The sequence below is a fragment of the Lithobates pipiens genome, unplaced genomic scaffold (genome assembly GCF_037356315.1).
Source record: "Lithobates pipiens isolate NorthernLeopardFrog02 unplaced genomic scaffold, aLitPip1_a1.2 Scaffold_22, whole genome shotgun sequence".
Lineage (NCBI taxonomy): Eukaryota > Metazoa > Chordata > Amphibia > Anura > Ranidae > Lithobates > Lithobates pipiens.
Genome location: NW_027507784.1, coordinates 240835379 through 240854651, shown reverse-complemented (window position 1 = coordinate 240854651; position 19273 = coordinate 240835379). Strand labels below are relative to the sequence as shown.

Below are 19273 nucleotides of genomic sequence, written 5' to 3'. Positions count from 1 at the left end.
TCAGGAAAGGCTATCCACAAGGTTTAGAGTGTCTATGGGAATGTTTGATCATTCTTCCAGAAGTGCATTTGTGAGGTCAGGCACTGATGTGGACAAGAGGGCCTGGCTCGCAGTTTCTGCTCTAATTCATCCCAAAGGTTTTGTATAGTAAAGTTTATTAGTCTCCAATCACCTGAAGGTAGCCTGCCTAAAATATCATGGTATACAATTACAATCTTGTAAACCCCCCCCCCCCCCCCTCCTCCTCCTCATGCTAGCTAAACATTTCACCTTTTTCTAGGTTTGGAAACAAGTTGATTGTGTCAGACCTGTACAGATTAACAGACACCGTTACTATCCGTGACCAGGGGAGTGGAAGACTGGTCTGTCTGCTACCGAGTTTTCAGGCCAGACAAAGTCCTTTGGGGTCTTCTCAGTCACATGATGGCTCATCCTCCACCTGCAGTCCTGTGGTCTTTGAAGAACTGGAGTACCACGAACCAGTCTGCAGACAACATTGCACCAATAGAAAATTCAGGTACAGATGCTTTAAAAAATGGCACTAGGTGTGTCTGAGGGCCAGTTCACAGCAGATACAGTTCTGTGCGCTTTTTCTGCACAAAATGCATGTAGAGTGTTTTCCATGTATTCCAATGGCTCTAGTTCACATCATGCAGTCAGTTTCCAGTGCAGAAACTGACCGGAAACTGCATGGTGTGAACTAAAGCCATTGGAATACATTGAAAACTGTGTGCATTTGCAGTGCAGAAAAAAAGCACACTGAACTGCATCTGTTATGATTGGCCCTAAGTGTTTAGTTGTTAGCTGCTGTTATGACTTGGATTAACTTTCTGCATAAACCTTAAATTTGCAGTAGTGCGATTACAGAATTGTTTGATGGCAAGAAATAGAATGATTGTGTTGTAGCCTCAAGTAGTACTAGTAGTATTTTTTTTTTTTTTTTTTGTTTTCAAACGTTTTATTGAAAAAGATTCAACAGAAATACAAGGTATGAGTATCGGGCAATTCCCATGCAGAACCATACAAAAAAAAGTGGGGGAAAAAAGCAGTATTACATATCCATCCTTAAATACAGCAGAATAACATAGTGATAAACTACTACCGTAAACAAAATTACATGTAATCAATGGTGGGAGAGATATTCCAGCAATAATACTCTGCATGGATCTGGGACAAACTCATGGGTTTTAATCGTTGCATTCGACTAAATCAGATGTATAATGAGCGTGAGATACAATATAAGAAAAAAGAAAGTAGATACATAGAGTGAAAAAGAAGAAAAAAGAACACAAGAAAATATAAAGAGAAAAAGAAGAAGAGTGGGAAGGAGAGACTAGCGTGGTCAGTGTGATAGTCGAAATATAAACCATGGATTCCATTTGGCCTCGTACAGAGGCATAGTGTCATGAAGAGTGTGGTAAATTTTCTCAGAATGCATCATAAGATCAACTCTAGACAAAACCTGCGCAAGTGGAAGCGAGGTGGACTTCCAGTTGAAAGTAATTGACCATAGCATGGCCAGGCAGATCGAATGAATCAGCCTTCTCAGTGGTCTGGGAACATCTGGCGGGGATTGAAACAGGGTATGATGTGATGTTAAAGTGATATGGAAGCCTGCCAACTTATCAATTATATCAAAGAGAAGTTGCCATATAGGTAGTATCCGGTCACAGTCCCAGAAGATGTGTTTATACGAGCCTGGAAGGGGGCAGCCCCTAAAGCAACTGTTCGGAGCCTGTGGGAAGATTTTATGTAACCGAAGGAGTATAATACCACCTAGTGATCACTTTTATAGCAGTTTCCCTAACCGACAGGGATTTCGTGCATTGGCACATATTGCGCCAGGTCTCCGCCCAGTCAATTGAGTCATTCAGATCCCCAAGTTCCTGTTCCCAGGAGGCCCTATATTTCAGGTCATTTCTATCTGTCACCTCCTCAAGGCCCCGGTAGAGCAAAGAGATCAACCCTTTCTGTCTAGGAGCTGTATAACAGATCTCTTCAAAAGCAGTCGGGCGTTGAGTAGGGGCCTGGGTAATGATGAAGAAAGAAATGTCGAAGTTGCAAAAAATGGAGAAATTCTGTGTGGGGGATCTGAAATCTAACTTGTAGGTCCTGGAACGTGGTGAAATTTGAATCCACTATAAAGTCCTTAAGGGATATAAGACCCAACTCTATCCAAAGACGGAAAGCATTTAAGTGGTTGTGTGCAGTCAGGAACCTGGAGTCCCCCAAAAAGGAGGCACCACCAGGAGCCCGAGACACCAAACCATATACGTGCTTATATCTATGCCAAAGGAGCATGCCATCCGAGACAATCATATTCCCATAAGACTTAGTGTGGTTGGCCAAAGGAGGGATCCACATCATACCCGGTAGAAACAGAGGCTTTACAGATTCTTGTTGAAATTGTACCCACGGGACTCTGGAATCCCTGATATTCCATTGAGCCTGTTGCGAGAATCTGCTGGCCACATAGTACAGCCATATCTGTGGGACCTCCAATCCCCCTTTTTTAGAAGAGCGGTACAATATAGCTTTGGAAAATCTAGGGGGTTTATCTTGCCAAACAAAGCGAAGGAGGGAAGCTTGTACATCATTAAGATAAGACTTTGATAATCTAATAGGGAGAGAACGAAAAAAATATAAAAGCCTAGGAAGCACAACCATCTTTAGGGCGGTAATCCTACCCAAGAAGGATATATGAAGTTTGGACCACATCTTCAGGGTCATTTTTAAGTTTTTTGACAAGGGGTGGGTAGTTGGACGTGAATAATTTATTATAATGATCTGGGAGTGCTATCCCCAAGTAGAATAGAGAAGAGTCCGGCCAGTGGAAGGGAAAGGACTGTTTGAGGTGTAATAGATCTATCGGTGGGGATACCTATAGGAAGGGCAGATGATTTAGACATATTGATGGTTAACCCCGATATCTCTGCAAATTTTGAAAGGGAGGCAAATAGATTGGGAAGGGAGAGCAGTGGGTTCGTTAGGAACATGAGGACATCATCCGCATACATACAAAACTTATATGACAAGGGGCCTTTGGTGTAACCAGAGATATCAGGGTTATTCAGAATAGCTATGGCTAGGGGTTCTAGGGCAAGGGCAAAAATTAATGGGGAAAGGGGACAACCCTGTCTTGTGCCCCTACCTACATTGAAGAAATCCGAGCAACTGCTAGGGATTTTAATTCTGGTCATGGGATTCTTAGAGGGTGTGGAAGGAATGCAAAAATTCCCCACCAAAACCTATTTTTTGCAAAACGGAGGTAAGGTAGGGCCAGGCAACACTATCAAAAGCCTTTTGGATGTCCAGACTAAGTAAAAGTAAGCTACGGGAGTTAGAGTTGGCATCTTGGATGATATCCGTGGCCAAACGAATGTTGTCTGTTATCAGTCTATGGGGAATAAATCCGGATTGGAATGGGGAGATAAGACAGGGAATAAATTTAGCCAATCTGTCTGCCAGGATCCTACTGAAAATTTTGAGGTCATTATTCATAACTGATATGGGCCTGTAATTTTGTGGGAGGGAGTGATTTTTGTCGATTTTAGGTATCAGACATGTTTGCTAGCAACATCTCTTCTGGGAAACTGCCGCCACGCATCACCCAATTAAACAAGCAGGCAAGTCTAGGTGCTAAATGAGATGCAAATTTCTTGTAATAAACTGCCGCAAACCCATCTGGGCCAGGGGCTGAGCCCAATTTAAGGGATTTAATGACGTTCAAAACTTCGGTTGTGGAAACAGGTGAATTAAGTTGTTCAGACTGTGACTGAGATAGGGTGGGAAGGGGTACCGTGTCTAACCAGGAATCCACTGCCCGGGCTTCAATGTCTGCATTGGGGGCTAACAGGGAAGAATAGAAATTTCTAAAGATGTCTAAGACCTCTTTCGGGTGGGATGTAAGTTGTCCCTCTCTGTTGTTCAACTTATAGATATGAGGAGGGCGGGAAAGGCGGTTAAGTTTTCGTGCGAAGGGTGAGGATGCTGAATTGTCTAAGAGGATGTGTTTAGCCCTTGCCCATCTAAAAGACTTCTCTACTTTGTTGGACAACAAGGAGTCCAACTCTAGCCGTCTGCTGTCTATTTCCCGTCTAGTAGATTCTAAATGCAAGGAGGCCGTATTCCTGTAAAGTTGGTCTAATTCTCGCGTGAGAGTCAGGATTCTACCATTGGTCAGCCTATTGCGTATAGTTGAGATCTCAATCTTCCCTCTGAGGACTGCTTTATGAGCCACCCATAACACTGAGGGTAATATATCAGGTTGAGCATTAATGTTAAAATAGTCTTCAATGGCCTCTTCAATAGTAGGTATAAAAGAGGGATCAGACAGCAGGGCTTCATTAAGCCTCCAGGAGTGCGGTGTAGGGGCCAATTTGATAGATGTGGTGGAAAAGGAGGTGAGGTGATGGTCAGACCAAACACAGGGGTGAATGACCGCTTTGGTTGAGTTGGCCAGTATAATGGGTGAGGTAAAGATATAGTCCAACCTCGCCAAGCTATTATGGGGGCGGGAGTAAAATGTGAGTTCTTTGATACCCACATTATGGGCTCGCCAGGTATCAGAGAGTTGAAACTCTTAGATTGCCGTTTAGGGATTTGGGGAAGGCCTTGGATAAAGATGTGAGTAGAGCGATCTAGGGTGGGATTCGCAACCAGGTTGAAGTCCCCACCTATGATTAAATGGGAGGATTGGAATGAGGAGAGTTTTTCAAAAAATTGCTTAAAGAAGGTAGCTGGTGCATCATTAGGTGCATATACACTAGCAATAGTCAATTCTCTATTACATACTACCCCTTGGATGATGACATATCTACTCTCTGCGTCTTTATATACACGTTTAATGTCCATAGGAAAGGAAGAGTGCAAGAAGATGGCAGCCCCCCTGGACTTGGAGGAATAAAGGGAGTAAATCGCTTGGGGATAATTCCTATGAAAAAATTTAGGGTGGGATTTACGAGCAAAGTGGGTTTCTTGGAGGAGGAGAATTTTGGCATCTAATGTCTTATAAAAGTCAAAGGCCTTCCTCCTCTTATTAGGGGAGTTCAAGGGATTAACATTATGCGATATGCACGTGATTACCATTGATAGGATCTAGGGTGAGGTTAGCTAAGGAAACCCTAGTCCTGGGGTAGAATAACGGATACAAGGGGGTGGGGTGAAAAGCCCAAATAAGGTTACCAGGGGCACTGCCATCCACCCCGTCCGATAATATCTGAAAACCACCTCCCTCCAGTGAACCAAAATAGAGATACAAACAAACATATTCAGTCAGTGTTATCTGAGAAGTATCTACCATCGCTAGTTGAGGGTAATAGAAAAAAAAGAGAGAAAAATAAAAACAAAAACCAAAAACAAGAACAGGTCGAAAAAAGTCAAGACACTGGAACATATCCAGAAAATTGAACGTACCCAGGCTTAGCCTGTTCCAAAAGGGGTAGGGTCAGGTAACTAGGAAAAGGAGAAAAAAAGAAAAAAGGTGAACTGTCCAATTACCTGGTAACACCAAAACGGAAAAAATAAAGTACACCGAGACTACAGGGTCTCGAACCCAGCTCAGTACTGACGTAAAAACACAGAGTTCCACAAAAAAGGAAAAAACAGGAAATTTGCTGGGTGGGGGAAGCAGGCAGCAGCTCAAACCCATGACAGACCAACAGAGAGGCCCTTCCGGAACAATGTGTAGATTAGGGAGCATACCGTCATGGTGGCAACAAAGTTCAAGTGGTAGGCGGGTAGCCAGGGTTAGAAAAACAGGGGAGGAAACCAAAAGGAAACGGTTCCGACTAACGTGGGCTGTCAGCGTTGTGGTCCCCAATTCCATAACGAATTCTTCTTCTGTCTCTCCGCGAGGGTGGAGTTTGCCAAATAGGAGCTGGTCTGGGGGTAGAGGGTGGTCTGTGAAGATCCGCAGCATTTAAGAGACCCAGCTTGACAAGGAGCTCTTGGCCCTCCTGGAGCGTAGTGACAGAATAGGTGCTGCCATTGTGAGGTACCACTAACTTAAAGGGGAACCCCCATCTGTATCGAATCCGGGCTGATTGCAGGGCAGAAGTAACATCTTTGAGGTTCCTCCTTCTCTCCAAAGTGGCTGGGGAAATATCCGGGAAGATTTGAATTTGAGCATCCTAGTAGTATTTTTTAATTGTATAGTGCCATACATATTTATATAGTGCCAACAGTTTGTGCATGCTTTGCAAAATGAGGATAGACAGTACAGTTACAATACAATTCAATACAGGAGGTGTCTTGGGGCCCTGCTTTTTTAAAGCTTATAGTGTTAGAGGGAGCTGGAGGGGGATGAGCTAATGAACAAAATAAGACCCCTTTCACACCACACCGCCCATAGCGTGGGCGGTAAAACGCTGCTATTTTTAGTTGTGTTTTACTGCTGGATTTGCGGCGCATTTCGGCCGCTAGCGGGGCGCTTTAACCCCCTGCTAGCGGCCGAGAAAGGGTTAAAACCGCCGGGAATACGCCGCAATAGCGGCGTTTTGCCGGTGGTATTACAGCGCTGCCCCATTGATTTCAATGGGGAGCAGCGAGGGAGGAGCCGTAAACACATCGCTCCTTCACCGCTCCAAAGAAGCTGCTGGCAGGACTTTTCCCTTACGTCCTGCCAGCGCTCCGCTTTAGTGTGAAAGCCCTGTAATTGCATGTAATTGGAATGTTACAAAGCAATTACCTGCGAGTACATTTAAGTGGATTGTGGCAAAAGTTACCTTTTTGGATAAAGACTGTGAATCCCATGTCTGCTGATTAATGTGACAAAGTACTAAGCTGCTACCCCTAAACTCACTAGTGCAAGCTGAAAAGGATTGAGGTGCGCTAATAGGCATGTATTAGTGAAACAATTTAGATAATTAAAAAATTAGAAATTTGCTTGTGAAAAGATATTTAGAGATGAGTAAAAATATATATACACCAGCCTACCTAGTTAAACCTAAAATACAGGCACCAAATGACTGATAATTAGATATAGTGCTTAAAAAATAAATAAATAAATAAATAAATACCGTATATACTCGAGTATAGGCCGACCCGAATATAAGCCGAGGCCCCCAATTTACCCCCAAAAAAACTGGCAAACTTATTGACTCGTGTATAAGCCGAGGGTAAGACATGCCTGTCCATCCCTGTGTGTGTGTCCGTCCATCCCTGTGTGTCCGTCCATCCCTGTGTGTCCGTCCATCCATCCCTGTGTGTGTGTGTCTCCATCCATCCATCCATCCCTGTGTGTGTGTGTATCCGTGTGTGTGTGTGTGTGTGTGTGTGTGTGTGTGTCCAGCCTACCTGTGTCCTGAGCCTTTGTCCCGAGCCTCCGTCCCGTGCCGAGCCTCCTTGCCTCCGTGCCTCGCCGCCGTGCCTCGCCGCCGTGCCTCGCCGCCATGCCTTGCCTCCGGTCCCGTCCCGTCCCGTCCCGTGCCGTGCCGTCCTGTGCCTTGCCTCCGTCCCGTGCCCTCTTCGTTCGTCGGCGGCCATTGTAAAATTCAAAAGCTGCGCCGCCGCCTTCGCCTGTGATAGGCGGAACACTGAATTTCCCAGCAGCCTGTGTTCCGCCTATCACAGACGTCGTATCATCCTCGTCCGTAGTACGAGGATGATACGAAGTCCGTGATAGGCGGAACACAGGCTGCTGGGAAATTCAGTGTTCCGCCTATCACAGGCGAAGGGGGAGCCGGAGGCGCGGCTTTTGAATCAGAATGGCCGCTGTCTGTCTGCTCGACACGCTGATCGAGCGGGCAGACAGCGATGACTCGAGTATAAGCCGAGGGGGCACTTTCAGCCTCAAAAAAGAGGCTGAAAATCTCGGCTTATACTCGAGTATATACGGTATATATATATATATATATATATATATATATATATATATATATATATATATATATATATATATATATATATATATATATATATATATATATATATATATATATATATATATATATATATATATATATATATATATTTTTGCATAAAAAAAGTATAATGTGCATATCGCTGTGTAGACCATCACAATATTGTGATACCTAATCAGAACACATTCAAATCATATGATATACATTCAAAACATATATCCAAAATGAAAAAAATAATATACGATTAAAGTCCATATAAAAGTCCAATTTTTGTGCCCAGATCTTTCAGACAGACGGTGAAACACCTTGACTGCTTGTAGACGTCACCCTAAAGTTTACCAGTTGAAGTTGACCTAATTATTGAAACGTACGTATTATACGTACCCAACAAGGGAGCAGGCACGAGAGAAGTCGGACAAGCCGCGGTCGGGTGCAGGCAGATAACGGGTAGGTCACAGACAAGCCGGGTCTTTATCACAGGTAAGTATTTCCGATCAGGTTCTTGGGCACACAACGCTGTAGAGCAGACAGCGGAGACAGTTTGTGACAGACGGGCTTAAATAGCCCGTCTGGCACCAACAGGGGCACGATGGCGCCCACGAACGCGAGCCAAAGAGCCTGCGTCGCTGATTTCTGTCAGGATCTTCATGATATTGCCCCCCCCCCCCCCCCCCAAAGGGTAGCCTCTGGATGCCCATTCGGGTCAATTTCTTTGGATAGGTCCTCTTGAAATATTGAACCAGACTCTTTGCGTGGATGTTGTTCTCGGGCTCCCAAGAATTTTTTTCAGGACCACACCCCTTCCATTTAATTAAGAACTGTTTCTGGTTTCTTCTGAAGTTTAGGATAGCTCGCACTTCAAATTCTTCCTCACCGTCTACTAATACTGGATCATGAGGAGTGGTACTTCGGTTAGGAAATTGGTTCGGGACAGACTGTTTTAATAGGGACACATGAAATACTGGATGTTCCTTTTTTAATGAGTCTGGGAGTTCCAATTCGAAGGCCACTTCATTAATCTTCCTTCTAACTGGAAAAGGTCCTAAGAACTTGGGACCTAGTCTCCTTGAAGGGCATCTTCAAGTTCACTGTGGATAACCACACCAAATCACCAGGTACCAGTACCAATTCCCCTCGTCTCTTTTTGTCGAAGGTTGTCTTGTTGTGCTCTTGAGTTCTAGTCATGGTTTCTTGCAGAATTTGTTTATTGGTTGAGAAGAAATCCATCTTTTCCTGAACCGCTGGCACTGTGCATTCGGGAAGGGAGTTGGGTAGGTATCGAAGGGTGGAAGCCATAATTTGTAAAAAAGGCGTCTGCTGGTGGCAGAGTGGATAGAATTGTTGTAGGCGAATTCGGCTACTGGGAGCAGGGAGATCTAATCATCCTGTGCAAGAGAGGAGAAACAGCGTAGGTATTAAGGGTTTGGTTTGTCCTCTGTTTGCCTGTTGGCCTGAGGATGATAGGCGGATGAAAAAGACAATTCAATATCCAAAGCCTTGCAGAGGGACTTCCAGAATCGAGAGGTGAACTGCACCCCTTAATCTGAGACTATATTGGCTGGTACCCCATGGAGCCTGATGATTTCCTTGATGAATATCTGTGCCGTTTCAGGGGCTGAGGGGGTGCCCTTCATGGGAATGAAGTGTGCCATCTTCAACAGACGATCGACTTCCACAAAGATAGTGGTATGATCTTCTGCCGTGGGTAGTTTCACAATGAAATCCAGAGACCATATTCTCCCTGGCCTGTCCGGAACAGGCAGGGGTTTGAGTAGGCCCCAGGCCCTAGTCGTTTTTAGGGCTTTTACTCCTGATGCACGTAGTGCAGATATCCACAAATTTCTTGCAGTCCTCCCGCAACTGAGGCCACCAAAAGGTACGTTGTACAAAGTCGGTGGTCTTGGTGATGCCAAAGTGGCCAGCAAGTGCGTGGTCGTGACATAGTTCCAAAACGGTTACCCATAGGTCCTCGGGTAGTGGCAGCTGGTGAAGTTTTAGGATGGGGGGGCTGCAAGACCCCGCCCCTCCATGGTAGGCCCCTCCCACTTCTCATAAGCCACACCCGTTATAGAATCCACATCATATACCAGGCTGCACATTATACACCGCGCTCTGCACATTATACACCGCGCTCTGCACATTATACACCGCGCTCTGCACATTATACACCGCGCTCTGCACATTATACACCGCGCTCTGCACATTATACACCGCGCTCTGCACATTATACACCGCGCTCTGCACATTATACGTAGTAGTATGAGATCATACTATGATAATGGGCCACAGGTATGACATCATACTATAATCATGGGTCACGGGTATGAATTCTCTGAGATCATACAAGATCTGCTGCTGTCCAACCACCGAAAATTAAGGAAGTTGATGGGGGGGCATGCTGCCATCCAACTACCAAAAAAAATTTATGAAGTTGATAAACTGGGTGTGGGGGGTTGTGCTGCCATGCAACAGGAGAGGTCAACAATGGCAGCCCAGTAATTCTCTCAGAGGAGATTTCCATTCATTGCAGTAGAAAAATACCCGGTACTAACAGTCCTCCATTGAGAAGAACCTGTACCTACTTTCCTTTCAATGTGCAGTATTTTACTTAAAGCGGGGTTCCACCCTAAAGTGGAACTTCCGCTCATCGGAAACCCTCCCCCCCTCCGGTGTCACAGTTGGCACCTTTCAGGGGGGAGGGGGTGCAGATACCGGTCTAAGACAGGTATTTGCACCCACTTCCGGGCATTGACTCCCATGGGAGTCTATGCTGCTTCCTGTCCCGCCGCGCTGGGACACACACGGGTCCCAGAGACCTCGTGGAGCATTCCCATTGTGCTGCGCGACTCGCCCATGTGCAGTAGGGAACCAGGAAGTGAAGCCGCAACGCTTCACTTCCTGATTCACTCGGAGAATGGCGGCAGCAGCACCCGAGAGCCGATCGATCGGCCTCGGCTGCCGTCATCGCTGGATCCTGGGATGGGTGAGTGTCCATTTATTAAGTCAGCAGCTGCAGTATTTATAGCTGCTGGCTTTTAATCTTTTTTTTTTTTTTTTTTTTTTTTTTTTTTTCCAGTGGAATCCCTCTTTAATAGGCTTGCATGTCCTGGAAAACTGTTGATTAACAGAAAAAAAACCACATGTGGTTGAGAAGCAGGGGGTGGGGGGCTGCCGTCCAAACTCAGAGAAAAAAAAACATGTAGCTGACAAGGGGTGGGGGGGTTGGTGGGATGCTGCCGCCTCAGAACGCTCAGAAAAAAAAACAAACAAACACATGTAGCTGAGAAGGGAAGGGGGAGGGGGGTTGGTTGTGCTGTGCTGCCGTCCAAAGCCCGGGCGCCCCCTATGGACGGGCTGCCACTGTCCTCGGGAATGTAGATCTTGTCTTTGTGCCACAGTAACCCATCTCTTGCTTGTAGTTCTGGTTCAGGAGAAAGTATTTGCCCCACGGAGGCTTGTCTGAGTTGGGAAAGAAGGCCGTCCTGAAGCAGAAGGAAATTCCCAGTAGCGAGAATGGTGTCTGGGGGAGAAATTTCTTGGGACTTGTGGAACATCCGTGACAAGGCATCTGGCTATATATTAGAATCTGGGCGATAAGTTACATGGAAGGTGAACCGGGAGAAAGAGCGCCCACCTGGCTTGTCTCGGCTTCAGTCATTGTGGTCGGTGAATATTAAGATTGGGTGAGAAGCTTCTTTCAGTAAATAGAATAACATTCTTCCAGTGCAGATTTAATTGCTAACAATTCCTGATCTCTTGCGTCGTAGTTCTTCTCTGTTGTTGATAGCTTGCGTGAGAATAAAGCTACGGGATGAAGCAAGGCCCTGGCTCCTTGTCTTTGGGACAATATTGCCCCTACGGCAATTTCAGATGCATCCACTTCTAGAACAAATGGCAGGGAGGAATCCGGATGTCTTAAGACAGGAGCAGAGGTCCCTTGAGGATTGAAAAAGCTTCTTGGGCTTCAGGGGTCCATACGGAACAGGTCCCTTGTTTTGTTAGCTGCGTGATGGGTGCAACAATAGCTGAGAACCCTTTGAATTTGTGATAAAAGTTGGCGAACCCGATGAAACATTGGATTCCTTTCCTGTCCACAGGAGTTGGCCAATCCAGAATCGCAGCCATCTTCTGGGGGTCCATCTTTATACCTTTGCTGGAAATGATCAAGCCCAAGAATGGTATACGTTCCTGCTCAAAATGGCACTTGTTGGCTTTCGTATATAGACCGTGTTGTTGGAGGCGGCCCAACACCCTCTTGACATGCCTGCGATGGTATTCAAGGGAGGAAGAAAAGATTAAAATGTTATCTAAATTAACAGCAAATCATTTCAAAAAGTCCCGGAGCACATCGTTAATGAAGTATTGAAAGGTGGCCGGGGCATTACACAACCCGAAGGGCATCACCAAGTACTCAAAGTGCCCAAATCGGGTACGAAAAACCGCCTTCCACTCATCTGTCCTTGATACGGACCAGATTGTAGGCCCCACAGAGATCAAGTTTAGTGAAGATGATAGCGGTCCCCAGTCTTTGAAATAATTACGCAACTAAAGGAAGAGGGTAACGGTTCTTTACTGTAATGTTATTCAATTTGCGTTAGTCCACACAGGGTCGAAGGGTGTGGTCTTTCTTCTCGACAAAGAAAATACCCACGCCTGCTGGGGACGTGGACGGGTGAATAAACCCTTAAGGTTTTCAACAATATATTCTTTTAGCTTCCCTTGTTCTACCTCTGTCAGGGGAAAAATTCTTCCAAACGGAATTTCAGCCCCGGGGAGCAGTTCAATGGGGCAGTCATGGGCTTGGTGGGTTGGAAGCACCTCTGCCTTTTGTTTACTGAATATGTCGAGGAACTCATGATAAGCTTCAGGGATGGCCTGACTTAATTCGACTTCCGAGTCTAGACATAACAAGGTGGATGGCCTCAAAGGGTTGGGAGAGCCACAGAACTTCTGGCAATAAGGTGAGGAGAAAGTAATTTCCCATGTGGCCCAGTTTATGGTCAGATTGTGGGCCTGCAGCCATGGCATACCAAGGATTACGGGAAAGAGTGGAGTGGAGAGGAAATATTATGTCCATATGAAGAAATTCTTGGTGAGAACTGGAGATAACAGCAGGTAGTGGAACATTCTCTTGAACTACAGGGCCAGATTTGATAGCAGACCCGTCGGCCAGATAAACAGAGTCCATGGGTCTTAGGCAGGAGGGGGATCTGGTGTTTGGCAACAAAAGATGAATCTATAAAACGGCTGCATGCTCCGGAATCTTTAATGGCAGGTGTCTGTAAAGTCTTTTCTGGAAGCTGAAAGGAGACAGAGCAAGGTGAGATGAAATCTTGATTAGGGGCTCTGTGTAACCAGGAGGCATAGGTGGGCACTTAAGAAGCTTTATAGGGCAGTTCCTGATCTAATGTCCAGATTCTCCACAATAGAGACACAGATTATTCCGACGTTGTTGGTGTTCTTCAGGGGTAAGACGGCCGCAGGATCCCAAGTTGCATGGGCTCAGGTGTGTCAGAAGTGGATGCTGGTCGGGCGGCTGGTGCTGGATGTAGCTGGCTTGGAACTCTTGGAAGCATCCAAGTTGGACGAGAGAAACCCGTGGCCCTCCGCTCTCAGGCGTCAATCGATCTGTATAGCTAAATATATCAGTGCATTTAAAGTCTGTGGAACACCAGCTCTAGCGAGTTCGTCTTTCAGGGAATCCGTCCCATGCAGAGCTGGTAACGAAGGGCAGAGTCATTCAAGTTGGTATCCGCACCCCATCGCCTGAACTCAGCCACATAATCCTCTACCGCTCTTCGTCTCTGCTGGAGGGTACGCAAGGCTGTTTCTGCAGTTGCTGAAAGCTGAGGGTCTTCGTATAATTGGGCCATTGCGTCAAAGAAAGTGGTGAGGTTGGTTAAGGCTGCATCCTTCTGTTCTAAGAGGCGGTGAGCCCAAGTCTGAGATTCCCCAGTGATTAAGGACACCAGGAAGCCCACCTTGGTGGCTTCCAAAGAAAAGGTCCGTGGTTGGAGGGAAAAATATAATTTGCAGGATTTGCGGAAGGCCCTGAAGCTGCTGCGGCCCCCGGAAAATCACTCGGGTGTAGGAACTCTAGGTTCCGGAGGGAGCATCATAACTGTTGGTGCTGATTTTGCTTTGGCTGAAGGAGCTGATGTATGAGGGTCTCCCAGGGTACCGTTGGGGACGAGCACCCGTTCTTCCAGCCGGGTGTAACCTTGCTGGATATTCTTAATTGCCTGGGTGAGTCCTGCCAGGTGTTGGCACAGTTCTTCCATAGCGGAGGCTCCCTGCTCGGGCTCAGACATGGCTGTCTGCTACTGTCACGTACCTAATGGTTTTTAGCCCGGATTGCAGAGGGAGGCCTCCCTTACGGCTCCCACTCCCGGTTCTCTGGTAAGGTAACAGGAGTAAGGAAGGGCACGGGTGCCTGGCAGGATGAACAGACTGGGTCAGCTCTGCAGACTGGGTCAGCTCGGCAGACTGGGTCATCAAACAGGCCGGGTCGGGTATCAGGCTGGCAGCAAGGTACAAGGGAGCAGGCAGGAGAGTAGTCAGACAGGACGGAGTCAGGTGCAGGCAGATAACGGGTAGGTCACAGGTAAGTATTTCAGATCAGGTTCTTGGGCACACAACACAGTAGAGCAGACAGCGGGGACCGTCTGTGACAGACAGGCTTAAATAGCCCCGTCTGGTGCCAAAAGGGGTGTGCGCCCGCGCAAGGGCGAGGGACGCGAGCCAGAGAGCCTGGGGCGCAGATTTCTGGCAGGATTTTCATGACAGCAGCATAGATTCTATCACAGGTAAGTTGAACATGTATAGTGGGTTGATATATGGTCATGTCCATCGGCTAACTGCCCACTGGTAGTTTCTGCTTCTACGATTGTATATAAACACAGACTTCTACAGCCACAGAACCATCTCAAAAAAGATGGCATCCTCCTCTGAGATTGAAATGGCTGGTCAGAATGAGCCATCAGGGACTTTGGGTGTTGCAGCTGCTCATAACACTGCAGCCCCTGTATATATTACTTAAAAGGATTTTTCCTCAACCATTTTAGGCTTGGAACAAAAGATTGATGCGTTAATTGCATCCCAGAGTCGGACTAAGTGTGACAGGTCCCCTCCCATTACCCAAGACCCTCAAACTGAGGAACAGGGGGCGAGAGAACAAATTTCTCTCAGGGGACCAGGAAAAGGCTGATGTCTCTTCTTCTGAAGAGTCAAATACAGAGGGATCAGGTTCACAATCTGAAAGGTTTTTGGTAAAATCACTAACTGAATTGGTCCCCTCCACTTTTTTGCTGCCAGTAGCGGAGTCAGTCGTTTAACCCTTTTCTTGTTTGGGTTCTCTTAAAGCCTTCCCAAGCTATTAATGCTTTTCCTATCCATTCATTATTTTTTAAAAAAAGCTTGTATATTCTGAGTGGGAGCGCTCAGATAAACATTTTTTCCCTCCCAAAAAGTTTTCAACACTTTATCCTATGGAGGAATAGTTTAATAAGATATGGGGGATTCCAGCGATTAACGCTACTATATCCTCTGTAAATAAAAACTTGACTTGTCCGATAGACAATGCTCAAAAGCTGAAGGATACAATGGATAAAAAGTTGGAGTTTTTATTTAATAAACATATTTCTTTCATTCATTGACTGACACAGCTCCTTTAATTCTTGACCTTAGGGTTATCACTAGAGGTCAACCGATGTGGGTTTTTCTCTGGCCAATGCCGATATTTAGAAATTGTGGTGGCCGATATCAGGCAGCATCTTTGGAGCTGTGTATACCACTCCTCCACCACTCCTGCCCATTGAAATTAATGGGCTCCGCTGCCGCAATCGCCTGCAATACAATTCGGCAGCGGTGATTCATGGGCGCATTTAATTTTTCCCGCTCACCAGACATTTCTGCGCTTCAAAATAGAAAATCATAATTTTCAATTTGTGGCCCTGCCATTCGGTCTAGCCACAGCACCACAAGTGTTCTGAAATTCTGGTGCCTCCTTTAGCCAGGTTAAGGGCTCAGGGCATAACGATTCTAGCCTACCTAGACTATCTACTTTTTTTTTTTTTTTTTTGAAAACTGACATTTTATTGAAATTTCAAGTGAAACAAAGAAATCAAAGAAGGAACAATAAGGCACAGGCAATAAAAGTAAGCGGTCACAGACCACAGTAAGCAAAGGCAAAGAATACAACATTGCATCAACTCATGCATTACAGTACAATGACACTCAGTTACCGGGAGAGTTAGATTCCTGCAGCCTGCTACCGGTCAATTTAACAAACCTTTCTGTGACCAAAAAAGAAAAAGGAAGGGAACTTAAAGAGAAAGAAGGAAAATAGGAAAGGTGAGACTATCTACTTTTAATAGATCATTCAGTTTCAGGGCTCAACCACAGTCTGGTCACAACGGTAAAAAACCTGGAATCTCTAGGCTGGATTCTCCACCTAGAGAAATCTTCCTTAAAACCATCATGGAGATTACAGTACTTGGGTCTGGTCATAGATACCATACGGAAAAAGGTATTTCTACCCCAGAAAATCAGTTCCATTATAGAACTAATTCAACTCATCAAGGCAAAGAAAAAACCTTCCATTTGGTTGCGCATGAGACTATTGGGAAAAATGGTGGCCTCCTTCGAGGCCGTCCTTTACGCGCAGTTTTTCAAGATTGCTACAAAACGCTATCCTGGCAGCCTGGAACAAGAAGGTTCAGGCCTTAGATTTTCCAATTCGCGTCTGGCTCCCGACGTGCATCAGAGCCTAAATTGGTTGATATCCAGGAACCTCCAAAAGGGAAAATCGTTAATACCAGTCTCTTGGAAAGTGGTGACTATGCATGTCAGTCTTCTAGGCTGGGGAGCAGTCCTGGAAGGAGATTCTGTTGAAGTGAAGTGGTCCAAGTTTGAAAGGACCTTGCCTATCGACATTTTGGAAATTTGGGCAGTTTGTCTGGCTCTAAAGTCTTGGATGGTCAGACTAAGGGAGTGTCCTGTCAGGATTCAGTCAGACAATGCCACGGCTGTGGCTTACATCACCAGGGGGTCACAAGTCATGCAGCCCAAAAAGAGGTGAATCATGTTATAGCTTGGGCAGAACACAACATCCTGTGCCTATTGGCAGTTTTCATTCCCGGGATAGAGAATTGGCAGGCGGACTACTTGAGTCGCCAACAATTATTTCCGGAAGAATGGTCTCTTCACCTTGACATCTTCTTAGCGATATATCAGAGATGGGGGTACTCCTGACGTAGACCTATTCGCGTCCAGATTCAACAACAAGCTGACAACTTTGTGTCGAACAAAGGATCCGCTAGCTTGCAAAACAGACGCATTAGTCTTTCCATGGGATCAATTTTCTCTGATCTATGCGTTTCCTCCATTAATGCTACTTCCGCGTTGTCTTCGCCAGAACAAAAGGAGGTGATTCTGGTGGCCCCAGAATGGCCAGAAGATCTTGGTTTGCCGAAATCATAAAGATGGCAGTAGGAGTCCCTTGGACTCTGTCATTATGGCCAAACCTTCTTGTGCAAGGTCCGGTATTCCATCCTACCTTACAGACGCTAAATTTAACGGTCTGGCTATTGAAACCCGCATTCTAAAGGATCATGGGTTATCCCCTTCGGTAATATCTACCTTGATTAATGCCAGGAAGCCAGCTTCCAGGGTCGTTTACTATAGAGTCTGGAAGGCATGTTTCCTGGTGTGAATCCAGGGGTTGGCATCCCAGGAAATATGTCATAGGTAGGATCCTTGAGTTCCTGCAAATGGGATTAGAAATGAAGCTGGCCTTGAATACTATCAAGGGCCAGATCTTGGCCTTGTCAATCTTTTTTCCACTGCTTCTCACTCTTTAGTGCGTAGCTTTGTTCAGGGGATAACACAGATCAATCCCCCCCCCCCGTCAAGGCACCTCTAAATCCTTGGGATTTGAATATGGTTTTGTCGACTTTGCAAAAACAGCCTTTTGAACCTTTATGTGAAATTCCCTTGGTTCTTTTAATTAGAAAGATAGTCTTTCTGGTTGTCATTTCTTCTGCTAGAAGAGTATCAGAACTAGCAGCTGTCTTGTAAAGAGCCATATCTGATAATGTATATGGATAAGGGGGTGTTACGTCCTCATCCTAAATTCCTGCCAAAGGTGCTGACAGATTTTCGCTTAAACTAAGATATTATTCTTCCTCCTTTATTCCTAGATCCTCAATCTAGGAAAGAAAAGGCACTACATTCCCTTGCTGTAGTGAGAGCGGCCAGAATGTATTTAAAGGCGACTGCTTAGTTGAGTAAAACAGATGTTTTATTCGTACTGCCAGATGGTCCAAAGAGGACAGGCAGCATCAAGATCCACTATTTCCAAGTGGAGTAGTTAAGTCATTGTTCAGGCTTATGGTTTAAAGAAGATTCCTCCTTTTTTCATGTTAAAGCACACTCAACCAAGGCGATTATTGCCTCTTGGGCGGTGCATCATCAGGCCTCTATGGCTCAGATCTGTAAGGCTGCGACTTGGTCTTCAGTTCATGAGGATATAGCCTTCGGGCACAGTGTGCTGCAGTATGAGTCCTCCTGACTTTATTTCTTTTTTTTTTTTTTGTGCCCCCCCCCCCCCTCCCTTCGGTTGCCATTGCTATGGGACCTCCCACATAGTAATTACTATGGCTCTGTGTCCCCTGATGTAAGAAAATAGGATTTTTTTTTTTTTAACGGCTTTCCTCTAAAATCCTTTTCTCATCAGGGGACACAGAGGTCCCTCCCTTCTCGGTATACACTTGTATTGCTTGGTGACAAAACTGAGGACTCCCAGTAATTGGAGGGGTTATATAGGAGAGTACACGCCTTAGAGATGTGCAAGTGTCCAGCACCCGCTGGTCTGATATAACTCACATATTACTATGGCTCTGTGTAAGCTGTTTTAAAAATCGTATTTTTTCCCTCCAACCTACCTTATGCTTCCGGCTCATCGGGAAGCCCCGTTCAGGGCAGTACAGGGCCTGCTGCTCCAATCTGTGGTCCCCAAAAAGGAAGGGGTACATCCAATCCTGGACTTGAGGGCCCTCAACAGCTTTGTGAAAGTGCAAAGGTTCAGCATGGAATCAGTTCGCTCCGTGGTCGCTGCACTCCATCAGGGGGACTTCCTGGTGTCCTTGAATATCAAGGATGCGTACTTGCATGTACCCATATGCCTCAGGCATCAGAGGTTTCTGCAATTTGCAGTCAGAAGAGCATGACCAATTTGGGGCTCTCCCTTTTGCCCTGGCATTGGCACCCTGAGTCTTTACCAAAGTTTTGGCTCCAATTCTGGAGATGTTAAGGCAACGTGGGATCGCAATCGTGGGTTACCTAGACTACCTTCTGAGAGCAGCTTCCTCCTCGGAATTGAGGGAGGATGTAACGATCACCGTGCAGACTCT

At 45.9% G+C, this 19273-nt stretch overlaps 1 protein-coding gene across 6 annotated transcripts in view; it reads left to right on the top strand.

Moving 5' to 3' along the window:
* The window catches only part of MARF1 (meiosis regulator and mRNA stability factor 1), a 502817-nt gene that overhangs the window by 188557 nt on the left and 294987 nt on the right, over positions 1-19273 (top strand). For all 6 annotated transcript variants that reach the window (XM_077448919.1, XM_077448921.1, XM_077448922.1 and 3 more), the window contains one exon: positions 281-517. In XM_077448919.1, the coding sequence (XP_077305045.1) occupies positions 281-517 (237 nt within the window). The remainder of the gene's footprint in view (positions 1-280; positions 518-19273) is intronic.